At 33.6% G+C, this 18,433-nt stretch overlaps 1 protein-coding gene and 1 pseudogene across 1 annotated transcript; both read right to left on the minus strand.

Annotated features, from left to right (window-relative positions):
- Positions 1-1,032: 1,032 nt before the first annotated feature.
- On the minus strand, positions 1,033-6,863 carry LOC122604127 (annotated as a pseudogene).
- A 7,371-nt stretch (positions 6,864-14,234) lies between these two features.
- LOC122603476 lies at positions 14,235-17,847 on the minus strand. Its single transcript, XM_043776186.1, has 7 exons — positions 17,743-17,847; positions 17,233-17,280; positions 16,869-16,984; positions 16,289-16,346; positions 15,654-15,760; positions 15,312-15,551; positions 14,235-15,243 (listed from the first exon to the last, which is right to left on the minus strand). Exons 2-7 carry the CDS (start codon positions 17,276-17,278, stop codon positions 14,758-14,760), a joined length of 1,053 nt encoding a protein of 350 aa, XP_043632121.1. The 5' UTR covers positions 17,279-17,280; positions 17,743-17,847; the 3' UTR covers positions 14,235-14,757.
- Positions 17,848-18,433: the final 586 nt, after the last annotated feature.

The raw sequence follows: 18,433 nt of genomic DNA on the forward strand, positions 1-18,433 counted from the left end.
CAGAATGTTCTCTAAAGCATGATTAGTCATTAACATAATGAGGTATAATGTTTGGTAGAATAGAAATAATCTTGGTTGTATCGGACCTATAATGCATATATTGAACCAGTTGTACTTGTTATTAACATGGTTGGAAAACATATCTACCCTTACCTCAGATATCAGCAGACGCGAGTTAGGCAAAATTCTTGTTGGAAACCAGTCAATGGAGTAAATATCAGGAAAACCATGAAGACCTGTGAATATTGGTTAAGATCCATGAAAGTGGTCAAGATCGTCAAACCGTTGCTAGATCTATATACTATTACACAAGCTATCACCATGACAACTTATTTGTAGAGATTTTAACTATTTTTTAGAATTTTCAGAATGCTTTTTTATTTATACATAGAATTTCAAATTATATCATTTTTATATTTGAGTATTCCGTAAGTCACGGAGTACTTTTACCTCAGACCGCGGTCAGGCGGAGTCAGAGTTACCAACCCCCAACATTGGTTATTCTTATAACCTTATTGAGTACTCCCCAATTCCAATTTTATTCAGTTTGACCCGTTTGTCATTCTTGTGAAGGACTTCAAGACCCGAATCCCTGTCCTACGAAGCAATAACCGAGGTGACCTATACCTTCTTGCACCAACCAACACCCATGTGAAATCTCCTCCAACATTTGTTGCAATGTCTGACCAACTTTAGCATCAAAGGCTCGGTCACCGGGGCTCAACTTTATTGCATTCCTTTAAAAGTTCTTGTTCTATTTCATATGAAAAACTTAATAAAATGTCTGTCAATCTCGTGTGTTTGGGAAGAGTACCAGATTACTTCTACCTTTTTACCATTTGACATCATACAGCAGGATTATATCTAAATATATACATCATATTATATATTAGTTAGGACCAACCAGACCAGATTACACGAGGCTGGTAACACTAACTACAGGTACGACTAGAATTACATAACCTCCTTGCACACAGTTTCTGCTGGTTCAAATTTCAATATTATCCTTAATTTGTACATCATGCAAATCATTCAACAAAGCTCTGATCCAAACTCGATAGAAATTCCCATACTAAAAAGCTCCTGCCAAATTAACTTGGCCCCATAAGGAACGTTCACCTTGACAACATCATCGACGGAATCACAGAACCGGCAATATGGCCCACGAATTTTGGGTCCATTTGGGACCGATCTTTGAATCACACTTGCCATGTTTTTGCATTTCCTACAGATGTGCATATGTGATGCATCACAGAGTGTGTAGATGCGTTCAAACAAATTGGCAGTTGAGCCATGAGCTATGACACAGTCCCTCTCCATCTCTCCAAACCTGATTCCACCAAAATGCTTGCGGTCTGCCACCGGTTGTCGTGTGACAGGATTAACGGGACCAACGTTACGGGAACTTGACCTTGTCCTCAGACATGCGGACCAGCTTCTGGTAGAATGTGGGGCCCATGAACACCATAGACTCAACCATTTCACCAGTCCATCCATTGTAAACTCTCTCATTGCCCCATCTTGAAAACCCACACCTGCAAATCAGATATATATTAAAATGCAGCTGAGACAAATCGGTCTTTTTATACCTGTGAAGTTGGTTGGTTATGGCATCAACAGAAGGAGTGGAGAAAGGGGTGGCGTATTTCAGTGAGCCACCTAAGGCAATCCCCTTACCCAACGCAGCCTCCACCAGCTGACCTGGAGTCTGTCGATCATAAAATGTGTGTCGGTTTATAACAACATCCGGAACTATTCCTTCCTTTATGAAAGGAAAGTTCTCCTGAGACTCCAAAAAGCCCAAGACTCCCTTCTGCCCATGCATGCTTGAAAACTTGTCTCCAAGATTCGGCGAACGTACCTACAAGTGATAAATCGTACGCTTATGTTTATGTGATCTTTTCTGTATGTCATTTTACCTATTTGCGCATTACTCTAATTACAAACAAAATTAGATGATACGGATCTGGCTCCCCAAGATGCCAATGGCTTGTAGATCTTGTACAACTGAGTAAAGCCATATCACTGTTTATGAAATGTCGGAAAATATGGATATTACGTGTCTCAGGGATACTGTGGCAAAGTTTTTACCATCGTCGTTAGCGGATAATACAACTTTTTGAACTGCTCCACCTTCACCGTGCTTCAGTTTGAAGCTATGATCACCCCCCGATTCAGCATACTTCCCTATGATGATGTCACCACTTCGTAAGCGAACTCCTGCCTCTGGAAGTCCATCTTCCTCTAAGTTATCATCACGGCCAAAGTTACTTGGAATTTTGCAAAAGTGTATATGGTCATCTGACTTTCCCTTCTTCCCAAACGAATCCTTGTTAAAAACATCTGCCTTGTAGCTTCTAACATGTTCTGATCTAAACGTACATACCACGCTCTAGTGAAGCACGATTCATCACCAACGAATCCTCTTGGTTGTAACCAAGGTACACATATACAGCAACGATAGCACATTGGCCATTGTAATATTCATCTCTTGACTGCATTCTTCGACCATCATCATATTTGGGGGTTCCAAGACAATCGCAAAGAACCGTTTGACAAAGACGCTTTTGGGGATAAAATAGATTATGTGTGAGGGTATCGACTCTGATGTTTGGATTTTTCGTTGAATATCCAATGGCTTGTTGAGAATGTTTTTGAGCCTGATAAAGGACTCGTTTTCCATTGTCATGATTTGTAAAAGGAATTATTCCACAGCTTATACTTAAAAGGAATGACATATCAAGCTCACAATGTGTTTAAACAGGTGACATTTTTCCAAAAGGATCTTTTGCTCTGTTAGATGTGTCAGATGCATTAGCATGACCAAGCTCAGGGTGAAAGAGGTACTTAACTCCCCATGCTGTATAGCAATCCTCTTCCTCTTCGGTCCCAATGAGCTCAATAATTCCATGGTCCAGAAGAGTTTGAAAGGAATATTGTACACCCTTTAAAAATCTAACGTTTTTTAAATTCTTAACGAATAAAAGAGGTCGCATAAGCCTTCCAGCATCAGAGAATATACGCACTTCCATATTCTTGTCGTCTCTTCTAATCTCCACCTACAAAAAGGAAAAAAAGATAAACTTCATGGTACACAGACTCACAGAGTCACACACTAACAAGATGAAGAGAGTTGGAACCTGATAATGCACTTCCTGTCTGCGCCGCTTGCTTCTGATATCATTAACAAGTGAAGCAGCATCATCACATATTCCAACCCAGACTCCATTGACAAAGACTTTGTGTTTCCTACCATGTGATGTTGAAGTATCATCAGCCAATTCTTCCATTCCGGAATTTATCAATATATCGAGGATATTCACTTGAATTTTTGTGCTCACAAGACCAGCGCTTGAGAAATTCTTTACCAAACCATTAGTTTTCTCCATCGGGAATGGTCATGAAATAGACTCTTCCCCACCGTGAAGGATGACTGTGTCCAACAACTTTTGTCAGTAAACCTAGCCTTAATCAAAGAGTAAAAGTATACAAGTGTTTTGCATAAAAAGGTAGCAAATTTCTGCTTGATTTCGGGTGCTATGCTTTGTTTTTGCCAATAAAAAGGCTCGAAGTTTAGAAGAGTTCTTTTTGTCGTCATCTGACCCGATTACCCAATCAAAATGATGACATGCCCGTGACTTTGGCCATGTTGAGTTATTTTTTATATGGCCCTTAAAAGCCTGTTCAATTCCCCGATTCCCCAAAATGAAAAGTTCTTAAAAGTTTAAGTTTTATTATGGACGATATAGAGTGCTACCCAAAATAGAAATCAACTGAGGTTAGTTACTTCATTCTGATAGGCAATAAAGTTAACCAAAAAAACAGAAATTACTTACGGATATCTAGCATCTACAACATTCCTTGCATACTGAACCTGTTGACGTGTTCTCCTCATATCAGCCATCATCTGCAAAGGATTGGTCCTCCTAAGTTGGGCCACCACCCCTGAGATTTTTTTCCGATTTTTATAGGGATGTACCCAAGTGCCCGTAGAGAACGCCCTTAGAAGACCATTAGTCACAACAGATGCATCCAAATAGTGTTCAATCGGGTGTAAAGGACGATCTCCCCAAAGATCTCTTTGCAAAGCTTTTGTTATAACTCCCCTGCCAATCCCACTCTCTTGCTTCTAAAACTATCTCTATCATCAACTTTCCTACGACCCGTATAAGTTTCCAACAGACATTTCACCATGTACCCTAGATACCTAGCTTTATGGTACGGTTAAACCCACAAAGACTGGGAAATAAAAATTTCTCCATGAAGTCTTTATAGGTTTGTTTAGGTGGATAGGCCCATTTTTGTTCAAGTGCATCTCAGAGACATTTAAAAGCTTTACCTTCCCCCCTGAATTCCTTATACTTTTGGTCCGCGTCATAAATTGATGCAAGAAGTGTATTGAGAATGGCATTATCTTTAGTATTGGTATCAATCAACTCGATCACTTGCTTGTCTGAGGTTACATCAAGAGCAAAGAATAACACCCATACAGGAATTTCCACCAAACTAAACAAGTACACTGTAATGACTTTTCCTCCACCTCTAATATGAGTGTCAACAAGCTTTACATGGACCACTTCTCTTGCCATAGCCGACTGATGTTTGACTTTCCAGATTGGAATGTTGACCAGCCAAAGTCTCTTCAAACACATTTTTTCTTGGGCAATAAATGTCTGCAATAACCCCATAAAAGATGTATGAAATATTTCAATAAATATTTAAAATGATATTTGTTGTATACCGAATATGTGTGTCTATAATTTGCCACGTCTATTGCCACGTTGTCAGTTTGCAGGTTTTTTATTTGTCGGATACATCCAATAAATGAGATTTAAAAGTTGATTACATATAATGAACACTCGAGCAGCTCATTACACAACATTAACATTGGTGTATAATAGTTCGGGATTTAAAAGTTCATTAGTCATTACATTCCTAGACCTTAAGCCGTATATAAAATGATCCTGGATTTATTCATGATATGCATGAAATGTCAACAACAACATGCAAATAATTGTCAAGAGATGAGATATCTTGTTACCTTTTCAGCTCCCTTGATCAAGAAATTAATATCCTCCATGGTCAAAATCACAATCGCCATTCTTCATTTCACTCATCCAGCACAAATCAGAGTTGACCATCACAGGCAATCTGCCAATCGTAACATGCTAGTAAAAAAGATTTTATATGCAAAAAAGAAAAATAAAAAAAATATATATTTTATTTATGAGGAAACAGTAACACAACTATACACAATCCTTCCTTTGCAAGCTTGATTTAAAAAAAAAAAAGTTAAATTGCAAGATTGGTCCCTGTGGTTTGTATGTTTTAGCAAAGGAGGTCCTTATTCAAGAATCGTTGCAATGGGGGTCCTTATTTTGAAAATGTTTTGCAAAATTGGTCCAAATTTGACGGATCCGTTAAAGGTTGCCGTCAAGTGTGCACGTGTGGGGGTATTTATGTACTTTCCACCGCACAAAGACCCCCGTTGCTAAAATGGAAAAACCACAAGGACCAATCTTGCAACTAACATCTTAATACTTTTTAATTTAGTTCAAGAGATTGTAACATAGAATTATGTGCTCGTTAGGTATCTAATACTAAATTTATGTACACTTTAAAATTTTAATAATAGAGCTATTTGATATACCTTATATATATACTTTTATCTTAATAACTGATTTATATATAAAGTTTTGTTATTATATAAGCTTAAATAAATAAAAGATTGTATGTTACGAATTTGATATTTATTAAGCAAATCTGTTCGGATAATATAAATGTCATATATTATATTTTTGTTATCTATTCTCGAGTCAAATACACAGAAAGTCAACAACACATTTTGAAATCAAATAAATTATTAAATAAATGAAAATAAAAAAAAACTTATAAATTCTAATTTACATATATAAAAAAGTTTAGTTTCATATTTTATAAAACTTTTTCTACAACTATTATTTAATTAATAGATTTTTAGTTCCATATATTTTTATTTATAATTTTAATTATGATACATGTAAATTAAAATTTTAAGTTAACTAAAATTTTTAAATGATTAAGAAGTGGTTAGGTAAAGAAGAGTTAGTTGTAAGATTAGTCCTTTTGGTTTTCCATTTTAGCAATAGGGGTCCTTGTGGGGTGGAAAATACGGGATACGTGATGAAACAAATGAACCACATGTTTGGAGTACTAGATTAAAGTAATGTATTTTACATCAGTAAATGTATTTTTATCATAGAGAAAATGTCACAAATGGTCCATGTGGTTTGTCATATTTTCGTTTTGCCCCCTATATTTTTTTTTCGTTGCAAATGGTCCATGTATTTTTCATTTACATTGCCAGCAGTCTGTTACTTTTATTCCATTAGTGAGGGTATAATCGTCAATTTAAGTCTATAACGCTCATTCTTTCTTATTGCCCTTCTTTTTAAGATCAAACAACAAAATCAAAATATTTCATACATACTCTCATATCAATAACACACACACACACATATATTCATTGGGTTAGAATCAAGAAATAACTGCGCCGGAATGCAGTCAACTAATCACCTAAGGTTATTGTGTGCACGAACTCTAAGCCAACTTTATTGTATTCAGGAAAATTGAAGTTATGGTTATAGTAACACTCAAAGTGGATTTTGCTTATATGGAACCGGTTACCTCTCCACGTGGATGTCAATTTTCATTTAGTAATTAAAAAAAAAATGGAAGAAAAAGCAGAACATCCAGATTTTTATTTAAGGGAGTAAGGGACCAAATCCATGATTTTTGTTTATCAAAAATGTAAATAACATGATCTTTATCTTAGGAATACAAACCCTTCCTGTCTCTTTCTCTCTGTTTCTCTTCTTAACCATTCTTGTTCCTTTCTAATATTATATTCCCCTGATCATATAAAAATCCCAAACCATAGATTTATCTGTCTCGGTTGATATGGGGGTTTCTTGATAAAACCCTAATTTTTGGTGTTGGTTTATGTTTTGGGGATTCTTGTTCCTTGGTGATTCTGTTATTGATTCGAGGGATTGAAGGCTGTATGGGGCTTTTGTGATTACATCTTCCTCTTGATTACTCCCGTTGATGCTACCTATGATATACTGAATATCATTATTTCTTATCACTTTGTTCTTTCTTGGAATCAATTTGTTCTTCTGGTGTCACTACTGGCTTTCATACCCAATAAACATCTGGTTTATTGTTTTGGTCAAAATAAATCACGTTTTATTGATTATGGATCTCTTTATTTTCTTTTCTATTGCATATAGATTGGAACCTTGTGGTGTATCTAATACTTGTTGTGGTGATATCTTCATTTCCTCCCGATTGGTTGAAGGTTGTGGACGGTTACTGTTTCCGGCGAAAATCGTTTTTTCCAGCAAGGATTTGATTGAGATTGTTTTCAGTTAGGATTTGTGCGGACGCCAATTTTGAGCAGTTTGGTGTTGGTTTCAAGTCGAAACTCGAAGAAACAACAAAGTTATGGTGATTTTAATTTTTCCGGCGAGTTGGTGAATTTTCCGGCGAGTCTCAATCGGTTTAACTTTTGTTGTGGGTTTGTTTGCGGCTGATTTTTGAGTATTTTGGTGTGAATTTCGTGGTATAATTCGAAGAAATGAAGGTTTAATTGGATTTTTAAATTTTCCGGCGAGTATTTGCAGTTTTCGACGAGTTAAGTGAAAGTGGTGACCGGCTAACTTCTTACCCGGTCACTTTTCCATGCTATGGGACTCTTGAACAAGTTTCCTGAACACAATAAAGCTGACCTAGAGTTTGTGCACACAATAACTTTTTATGATTAGTTAATTGAATTCTGGCACACTTATCCCTGGAATCAAATACATCCTTCTTTAAAATAAGCAAACATTTTTGGACCTTTGGATGTTTCGATCTATGGTTGTGAGAAATTGGGTAACATATTAATTAGGAAATAAGTAAAAAGGCATTGTTGGAACTTGAAATATTAAGTCTTTCCTACCATCACAGTTTTGTGAAACCATTAGCAAAAGTTCCTGAACCGTAGCACAAGTACCTACATAAATTTGTGAAGTGTTGGCATTTGTTGTTAACTTCGATAGATATTAACCAAGCACCATATACATTCACCATTCCTTTTCTTTGATTTTGTGGACATTGTGAACAAAGGCGGAAAAAAAAAAAAAAAAAAAAAAAAAAAACCCAAAATACATACACACATTTTTACATGTAACAATAACAACAAGAGATTCATGGTGGTGGTAAGTTAAAGGTAAAGCTTATACTTGACTAAAACTGTTTCAATCAATACTTATCTATGCTTATAAATTATAATAAAAATATAATATTAATATATACATGAGGTTGAAAAAAGAGTAGCATGTGTATACACCACTGTTTAGAAATGGAATCAAAGATGATGACACCCAACCATACATTTATTTCTATCAGAGGAAGATGCCGGAGAACAACACAATAACCCGAAGCCACCATAACCCGTCGGAGAAACCAACTAGAGAAACCCACATCCACCATTTATAGTTGGTGGGTTTACCCATCGATGACCGAAGAAAGAAAAAAAAATCACAAAATCATGATTACGGGTACATTAAGTGTTTAGGTATTAATTGATGATGGGTCTTTTATAATGAAATTTGGGAAAGAAGAATCATGATAATTAATGAATATCATAGATCAAGAATAGCAGTAGTGGTATAAATTAAAATAATTTGAAATTGGGATCTGTTACATCAATTTACTAGTTTTAATTTGAAATTGGGATCTGTTACATCAATTTACTAGTTTTGGTGGGTGGAGTAGAAAGAGAGAAGATGATGAAAAGAAAGGGGAGTGAAGGAAGGATGAAGGTGTTTTGTATATAAAAAGACGATTATACCCTCATATGGTATGCATGTGGGAAGGTTTAACGGTCAAACTAACAGAAGTTAGTGTCAGGGATTGTTAGCAACGAAATGAAAAATACAAGGACCGTTTGCAACGAAAAAAAACATAGGGAGCAAAACGCGAATATGACAAACTACATGGATCATTTGTGACATTTTCTCTTTATCATATATGGACAAACTTAGAGTAATGTGTTTTACATTAGTAATGTATTTTACATGGTGGAAAAAAAAGATTAAAGTCATGTATTTTACATCAGTAAATGTTTATTTATCATATGTGGACAAACTTAAAGGACCACATGTTTGGAGTATTAGATTAAAATATTAAAGTATTATCGTAGGGTATCATTGGGATACTAGCTATTGGGATACTAGCTATTACGTTATCGTTTTAACCATCCCCGAGTACTCCCGAGATTGAGTACGTTTACTATATAAGATTTAAATTTCAAACATCATATTATACTTCACACAACCAACGATAAAAACGGTATTTAGATAAGATAAATGATTAATTGGTCTAAAAGATGAGCCTAATTATCAACGATGATAATATTAAGATACAACATATATGATAGATTGATAGTTGGAAGAAAAGAAAAAAAACCTCTTAAGTAGGGAATACAAAGAGATAAAATCTTTAGAATAAGTTGACAACATAGTTCATTTCTAAAATAAAAATATAAACAATAAACTAGTTTTATATAATGCATGTAATGCTTAGAAGAAATGGTAGTATTAGTTAGTTCATTGGATTAATGTGAAGTTTAAAATAGAACTTTCAACACAAACAAATATATTTACGCTTAAATAAAAAAATAAAAAAAATAAAAAAACTAAAACATTTAAAATAATATAGAAAAGATTAACGGAATCATCAATTTGGGTTAGTTAACGGAAGAGAATTGACGAAATCGTCAAGTTGGACTAAGGTTGCAAAAATTACAAACCACAGGGACCCCATCACTAGTGAACCCGAAAAGAAATCTCCATTGCAAAAATGTACAAACCACATGGACCAAAATTGCATTTAACTTTCTTTATTTACCTTTTTTATTATAGGTGGCGTGGGGTGTTAAATTAAGTGGTTAGACCCTTTCCCTTGGAGACATAAGTCAAAGGTTTGATCTTCATACGTAGCAAGGTTGGAGGTCATTTTTTTTATCTTTGTTAAAACTTGAATGTAGATTTTTATATTAAGTAGGGGTAAAATTGTGTACATCTCAACCTCTCTCATACACCGTTGATGACTGTAGTAACACCAAAAACCCATAGGAAATGACATTGAGAGTTATTTACTTACTTACTAATTTACTATCATAGATGTAGGCTTGCGCGATGAGGTGGAAACGGAGGTAATGGCGACCATGTGATGTTGGCGACGACTAGTGATACTGCGACAGAGGTGTCGGCTACGAAAGTGGTGATGTGGTTATTAATATATAAAGAGATAGTGTAATTATTCCCCTATCTTATTGCCTGAAACAAAATAATCTTATACCTGCATCTATAATCAAAAACACATATTGTATTATAAGGGTATTCATCAAACCGTCAAACCGTAAAATCCGGACCAAACCGGGTTATTTGGATTGGTTTGGTCGGATTGAGTTGCTAAAGTATGGTCCGACGGTTTAAATTTTGTAAAACCGGGTTCCTTGGTTTGGTTACGGTTTGAGTAATGAGTTAACCGTCAAAAACCGGACCGGACCAAAAGTATATATGTATATATATATACACTAATTTATCTATATAAACCAACTTTTACATTCATATTTTCTTATTTTTACTTTATCCTTTTATCTTTTGAGCTTCATTCTTTCATTATATTTTCACTCAAAGATCAAAATATTGAGCCTTGAGTCCTCCAACACCTTTAATAATTTATATTTTGTAAGTATAAAACACAAAGTATTTGTAACTTTATCAATATTTTTATTAATATTAGGGTAAATTACAAAAATCATACCTGAGGTTTGTTCAAAACTACATTCGTCATACCTACAATTTAAAAATTACGCGAGACATACCTATCGTTTGCAAAAACCCACACTTATCATACTTAACACCCTAATGGAGCTTGACGGACTGTTAAGTTTGGTCGCATGCCAATCACATGAATGCGTAAAAGACTCTTTTGCCCCCATATTTACCCCCCCCCCCCTCTCCCTTTTGTTGCCACTCCCTTCTTCTTCCCCAAGTTCACCCCAGATTCATTATACTTCATTTTACTTCTTTTAGTTTTAAGTTAAAATATATTTATATCAAAAACCAGACTTACAAACACCACTACCTGATAATCATTTAAACAAACCTAAGATGGCTAAACAAGTAGTAAAAAAACACAGAAAATCTCCAAAATCAAAAGACATAACAATCACCACATTGACAAAGCAATCTTATCCTACTTTATTTTAACTTAAAATCTCACTTTTGTTGTATCATCATCATCATCATATTTATATATCGACACACACACCCATAATATATATATATATATATAATATATATTGACACACACACTATATATTGTATAATCGATAAATAAATATAAAATCAGCAAGAAGCAGATCGACGTCATCGATCCAATGGAGATACTTGAATCCGACTTAGTACTTGAAAAGACCTAAACGTCTTGCTATCACTGTAGTAGATCTGATCGAAATATGCCAACACCATCTTGGAGGTCGGAATATGCAGATCTTGTTTTATTTCTTAGCCCTATACAATGCTATTTATTTGGTAATAAAAATCTTTTTTTTTCTTTTTTTTGTTTCCATTATATCTATAAAGCTGTTATTGTAATAATTATTATTATTGATGGAATTGAATATAGAAGAAGATGGTTTTTGTTTTGGATTTTCGATGTGAATTTTTAGAAGGTGTTAAATTTTGATGGTAATTGTTGTGATTGTGATTTTAATTTGATAGTTGTTTGTGATTTTTGATATAAAATTTGGGATTATTATATTGAAATGTTATTGAAATCTGGGGAAAAAAAGAAGAAGAATGAGACGATGATCATGATGAAGAATAGATATGGGTGGAGAAAAGACTATTTAATCCCCTCACATGTGTGGCATGTGACCAAACTTAACAGCTCGTCAAGCTTCGTTAGGGTTGGGTATGATCAGTGTGGGTTTTTGCAAAAGACAGCTATGTCTCGCGTAATTTTTAAATTGTAGGTGTGACGAGTGTCGTTTTGAACAAACCTCAGGTATGATTTTTGTAATTTACCCTTAATATTAAGATTATAGAGTTCATGTCTTCTATACGTGTGATAAAAAAATTTAAAAAATTATTGATACAGAAAAATGCATAACTTATTTGAAAATAAAAAAAACCTTGAAACCGTCAAACCGGACCGGTTTACATGGTTTGGTTTGGTTTGGTTAAACAACATACTTGGTCTGGTTTGGTTTAATATATATTGAAACCGGAAATGCCGGTTTGGTTTAAGATTTAGTCAAAACCAGACCAAATCGGACCACGAACACCCCTATTGTATTGTACATACATTTACATATATGTAAATCTAAATCAATAATTCCCGTATTCAATCATCTCTAACACGAGTAATTAAGATATCTGTTCCACATATACATACAAACATTCATCCAACTCAAACCTTGGTAGCTTTCAAATCTTATAGATCTGGTATTTTTATATATATAATAATGACTTTTTAAGCGATTGCTGGTTCAAGTGGGTGGCTAGAACCATCGGAAAGGAGGCAACTTGTGCATGGACGGAGCTAGAAATTTTCCAGCATGGGGGCAAATTCAAAAATTTAAGTGTATCCGGTTTTTAATAAATAGTTTAGTCAAACTAATTAAATTTATCTAAACTAGAACTTGATGTGTTACACCAAGAAGTTAAAATAGAAATTCACATCTATATATGAGAAGAAAACAAATAAAAAATTAAAATGATAAAAACTTATTATCGTATGCTTATTAGATATATATTTGTGGGGAAAAAAAAACTTTCTATTTAAAAGAAAACAACAAAACTATAACTATATTTTTTTGTGATGTATTTACCTATCTTAACTTATTTAATTATATGATAATATTAATGTGTTGATTTGGAAAACTAACTGAAATTTTATATAAACAACAATATTTATTGAAATGCAAAAGGAAAAAAAGGTAAAAATGTAGAAAGTTAGATTTGAACATTCAATCTCTTGGTTAGGAGGTTGGGGGAATTCCACTAGGCTATGAGTGGATATTGCTTTCTTTAACTCTATCTTCTATCATTTATCTATGTAGGGCAAAAAATGATATATGAAAAAAATACATTACGTCTTCGAAACTTTATGGGGGCGGTTGACCTCGTTGCCCCTATCGTAGCTCCGCCCCTGAACTTGTGGGACAGCCACGAGTTAAAAAAAAAAAAAAGCTGATAAAATGTCAGACGACATTCCTTCGGGATTGCAAGTTGAAATAATCAAAAGGGTTCATGTGAAATCATTGCTTCAATTCCGTCAGTTTCGAAAGAATGGAAGTCATGATTAGTCATTCACATAATGAGGTAATGTTTGTTATGCATATATTTAACCCGGTTGTACTTGTTATCCACAGGGTTGGAAAACATGGCCGACTCTTTGGCGAGTACTCTTACCTCGGATGTCAGCAGATGCGAGTTAGGCAAAATCCAAGTAGAAAACCAGTCAATGGAGTCAATTTCAAAAAAATGATGACGATCCATGAAAGTTGGTCAAGATCGCTCAAACCCTTGCTAGATCTATACACTAATACACGAGCTTTCACTACGACAACTTATTTGTAAAGATTTTATGTAATTTTTTAAAATTTTCAGAATGTTTATTTTATTTTAATACAAATAATTTCAAATTATATTATTTTTATATTCGAAGACTCCCCAAGTCACTGAGTACTCTTATCTCAGACAGCAGCCAGGCTGAGTCCGAGTTACCAATCCCCAACATTGGTTATTCGTATAACCTTATTGAAATTTATCATTGATTTTCAGATTCTTGGAAATGAAAAACAGTCTTTGTGATTTAAGTGCGAACACATGGAGACATTGCTTTTGCTGGTTTAGTATCCATTGATGGGTCATGCTCCAGGGCTAAAAGATTGAAATGTAATTTATGATGTCTATTTCTTTTGCTGTTGTTAAAAAGATTGATTAGTTCAAGTAAATAGAAGGTTAAAATCGACTTCTAAGATGCTAGATATGGTAACAACTGAGAGATGCTCTTAGCTTGTTTACATACGCCAAAACCGCCACAGATCTGCAACTTACTGTATAAAGGGTGAATTCAGTAAAGAAAATATGCAAATCACCATTGGCCCTGTACATCAAGAAAAGCATGAAGAATACACAACCAGTGCAAGTCATATTCATTTTCGTACATACGAAATGTGTATATTACTAAGTACCAAGTGTTAAATCTATAAATAAGCCAACTGCCAACATAACCCATGAGCTGCTTGAACTCGAGACACTGGGATGGAGCTGCTTCAAGGAGGCAACACCTACTAGTTTTGTCCGGATCAAACTCTAACTTGTTAAAGGTTTGGCCCAAGCCAACCCGAGCTAATATAAATTATACATACGTTTGGCAAAAATAGCCAGAGTTGGAAACTCATTTTAATGATCAAAATTTGATGATTAAACTATTTGATTTCATAATTTTGTCGCCTAAATGCATTAATCATTGCCTCATAATGCTTTCTGAACACAAATGTTGCCGTCTCTAAAACTATTCTGATGGAGAACCAAAATCTTACATATATATATATATATGTTTGTACACCCCTAAACCCGCGCTATAGGTCAACAAGTCGTTTAACCTACTATAACTTCAAGAGTCACCGAAAACACCCTTACACTAAGCTCATTACAATGTTAACTTCAGTGCAGAAGGGATATCGACATGTAACAACCCTCCATTTTCCTCATATCCCATAGAACATTGACCATATTGCATTTTATACTCCTGCTTTGCCCCAAGCGCATCTAGCATTGTAGGTTGTACATAACCTGAGTGGGCTGTTATAAATGGATTCATCAACATCTGTTGTCTAGGGAACACAGGCCTCGACCATTGTGAAGGGTCATAAAATGGGTTGCCAAAATACGGCTGTGCCTTACAAGCCCGTCGCTGGTATTGAAACTCCGTTTTGTTAGCTGTGATTGCTTCATTTAAGTTTATTCCAACACGACTGTTCATCATATTTTCTGAAGCTGGGTCTGTTTTCATTTGTATGTGTGAGATTACTGTTTTATCCTCCATGAATTGCAGTTCCTTGATGATTCTGCATATATAGACATGTGACATGCATCTCTTTCTTGACTTGTTTCCACTTTTATTATCAATAGAATCCTGCAAAAGTAAGTTGTAAAAGCATAAGAACTGTGCCTATTAAAATTAGAAGACCAAGAAGTTTGTACCTTTTTTACATCAACTGTGTTTGTTGACTGATTCAGATCGTCAATCTGCACACACTTATTAACTAAATCTTCGGACATTGAAGATTCTTCTGAAATTTTATTGTTTAAATTAATTTCAAGTGTGGTGTTACTTCGAGCATATATTCTGGGCAAGGAAAGCAAGCCTGCAATGGCTTCTTCTTCAGATATTGTTATTTGCTCCATTATCAACTTGCACACTGTTGACTGTTGCTCTTCATCCTGCAATGTATGTAAAATGATTTTAATGAACATGGTATTTTGGGTAAATATAACTACTAATCTTCTAAAGTCAACAATCTTCAATTTACTAACTGCTTTAACCTTGAGCTTCTTATTAGAATCTTCTGATGGCATTTCAAATCTAGAAATCCCGTTTGATAGACTTGGCGAAGAAGGAGAAACATATCCGGTTTGTCGCTTCTGCAATGCTGTATATGGAATTACACGTTAACTCCTGAAGAAGTGCTGAATTGACCAAATTTTCAACAGTGATTTCATTTATGATTTTAGACTAAAACTTTTTAACATCTGCATTGCTGAAAAATACTATAAATTCATACTACACATGCTAAGTTGCTAACCCTTTTTTGACCATTGTACTAAATGTAACTAAAAGAAAACTTTCAAATCTTGACGGTTTCTCTAACTTCCAGTTTGTCGGTCTCATCTTGGTTAAAATAAATGGACTCACAGTCACATCCTCAAGTCATATAAACCAGACCCACAGTATGAAAGTATCGGATGGTTAAACGACAATTTCGTTCAATTGAACATGAATTTTGATTGCTCTTAAAGAAAAACCATAAATCCTTGATTATATAGAAATAAACCACAATTAAAATCTGTTCTTAAGAGAAAATCAACTCAATAGCTACATAAAAATTGAAACTTTATGCGGTATAAAAGAATGCATCAGCAACATAACTTACAAAGTACTAAAGGTCAAATAAACACACCTGAGCGTAATTTTTTTGGAACGGATACATGATAGACAGGATGACAATTATCTAAAGTCTGCAAATTACAAAAGGGTAACACAATAAAACCTCTCATTAATGAATGGACCGAAACAAATTATGAAAATTCAACTTCATATAAGGGGATGTTTGGATAAGAATTTACACCAAGTATTAAGATTTGTAGCTTCAATCAGCAACTTTTGAGTGTTTTGCAATCTTTTAAATTGGATCAATAGTCTATGTACTAAGAGTCTAAGACCCATTATCAACACACCTAGAAAAATTACCATCCTGCCCTGTTTAAAACAACTGATTATCTAATTCTTCATTTCCCAATAATCACTGTTGAGTGTCTGGCAACTTTTTATGATTCCAACTGAATTTTTTGTCAAATTTGAATAAGCACTTACAGAACTGCCAAACTATAATAAAACACAAAATTTAAATTTACAATGATCACAGTGAAATTGCACATCCAAACACCCCCTGAGTATTATATATGCATGTCTATATCTATGTCTATATCTATATCTATATCTATACACAACATATAAATATGAGTATGAAAATGAATTACCTTTTTGGAAAGTTTGAGTCTTTTACTATAGATAGAGTTATTATCCATATCATCCACACAATTCAAACTTTTCAGATTCTTTGATGCTTTATTCCAAATTCCATCACTACCCCTATCTTTTATCCCAAAAAAACAAAAAAACACAAAATAAATCTTCCAAAATATATATCAACAAATATAACAGGATAACTTCAATTACACAATCAGGGTATGGATAAAAACATAGAAAAAAGACAAAATTTCATTAAATTATTCAATTTTTCATCATGATTTTTATGGGCATTTTGTAAATTATATTAAAACAAAAGGGTAGTAATGTGAATTTATTAAAAAGATGTGATTTTTTTATATTTATTTCGTTTACCTGTTTGTCGCATCACATTTGAGACTCTAGTGGATCCTTTCCTCATTCCTGCCAAAAAAAATTTGGACAATAATAATAAAATATTAACAATCTCATATTAGATAATTTATTTTATTTTACTAATTGCTTATAATAAAATCCAAATTTTCAGATTCTGAAAACATAAAGAGTCTAAAAAACTTGGTAAAGAAGAAAGACAAGTGGGAGTTGAGAATTGGGTTTTTTTCACTTTTCCTTTAACACACAGAGATAGATACAGATAGAGATATATTATAGATACAGAGTTTGATATATACAGATATTGATACAATCAACAGGATCCAACAATCTAGCAATGTATAAAGGAATCCAATGAAGACCCATTTTAGAGAATAAAAAAATACACATACCCAATTCAGATTAAACTTCAATTCATGATCATTAAGAAGAAAGTTGAAATCTTTGAAATTGTATACGTACAAATTATATATATATAATTTAGATAATATGAAAAGGTAATTAGGGACTTACTGAAATTTTTTGAGCATTAATAATGGTGGATGGATTTTCACACGCGAAAAACACACACAGCAGAGAGAGAATTTGTGTAACAGACACAGGGGAATAAATTGAGAGAGAAAAAGAGAAGTGCAAAAAAGTGAGGAAGATTTTATTTTTCATTTTTTAACTCTCTCTCACATACATATAGATACACAAATGTATATGTATATATTACACATTGTAAAAAAGTGCACCGGAAAGTACTAGTATAAATATATTACTTGTAATAACTAGTTGTACATATTATAAAAAATGTGTACTTAGAAATTCGGTATCGAATTCTAGAAAAAATCTTTGAAAATTTTGAATTTTGCTGATATCACGAATAAAATGTAACTTTAACTTTAAATAAAAAATTTTATATTTTATTATCATACTAGATTAAACACATGCGTTGTATAGGGAATAATTTTTGTCATAAAAATTTATTAAAAATTTATTAAAACAAACTAATACATCTACAAATGTAAAATATAAGCATACAATATTGTAACGACAATGTATTCACAAGTAAATTTACTTATTAAAAGTAGTTACATGATAAATGAATATATAATAACAAATAGAATTAAGGGATAAAGTATATAAAATACTTATCGTAAATAAACCATTAGCATAATTTCAATTTTAGTGAATGAAGCATAAACTATATGGGTGAATT

This window comes from Erigeron canadensis, chromosome 6 (genome assembly GCF_010389155.1).
Source record: "Erigeron canadensis isolate Cc75 chromosome 6, C_canadensis_v1, whole genome shotgun sequence".
NCBI lineage: Eukaryota > Viridiplantae > Streptophyta > Magnoliopsida > Asterales > Asteraceae > Erigeron > Erigeron canadensis.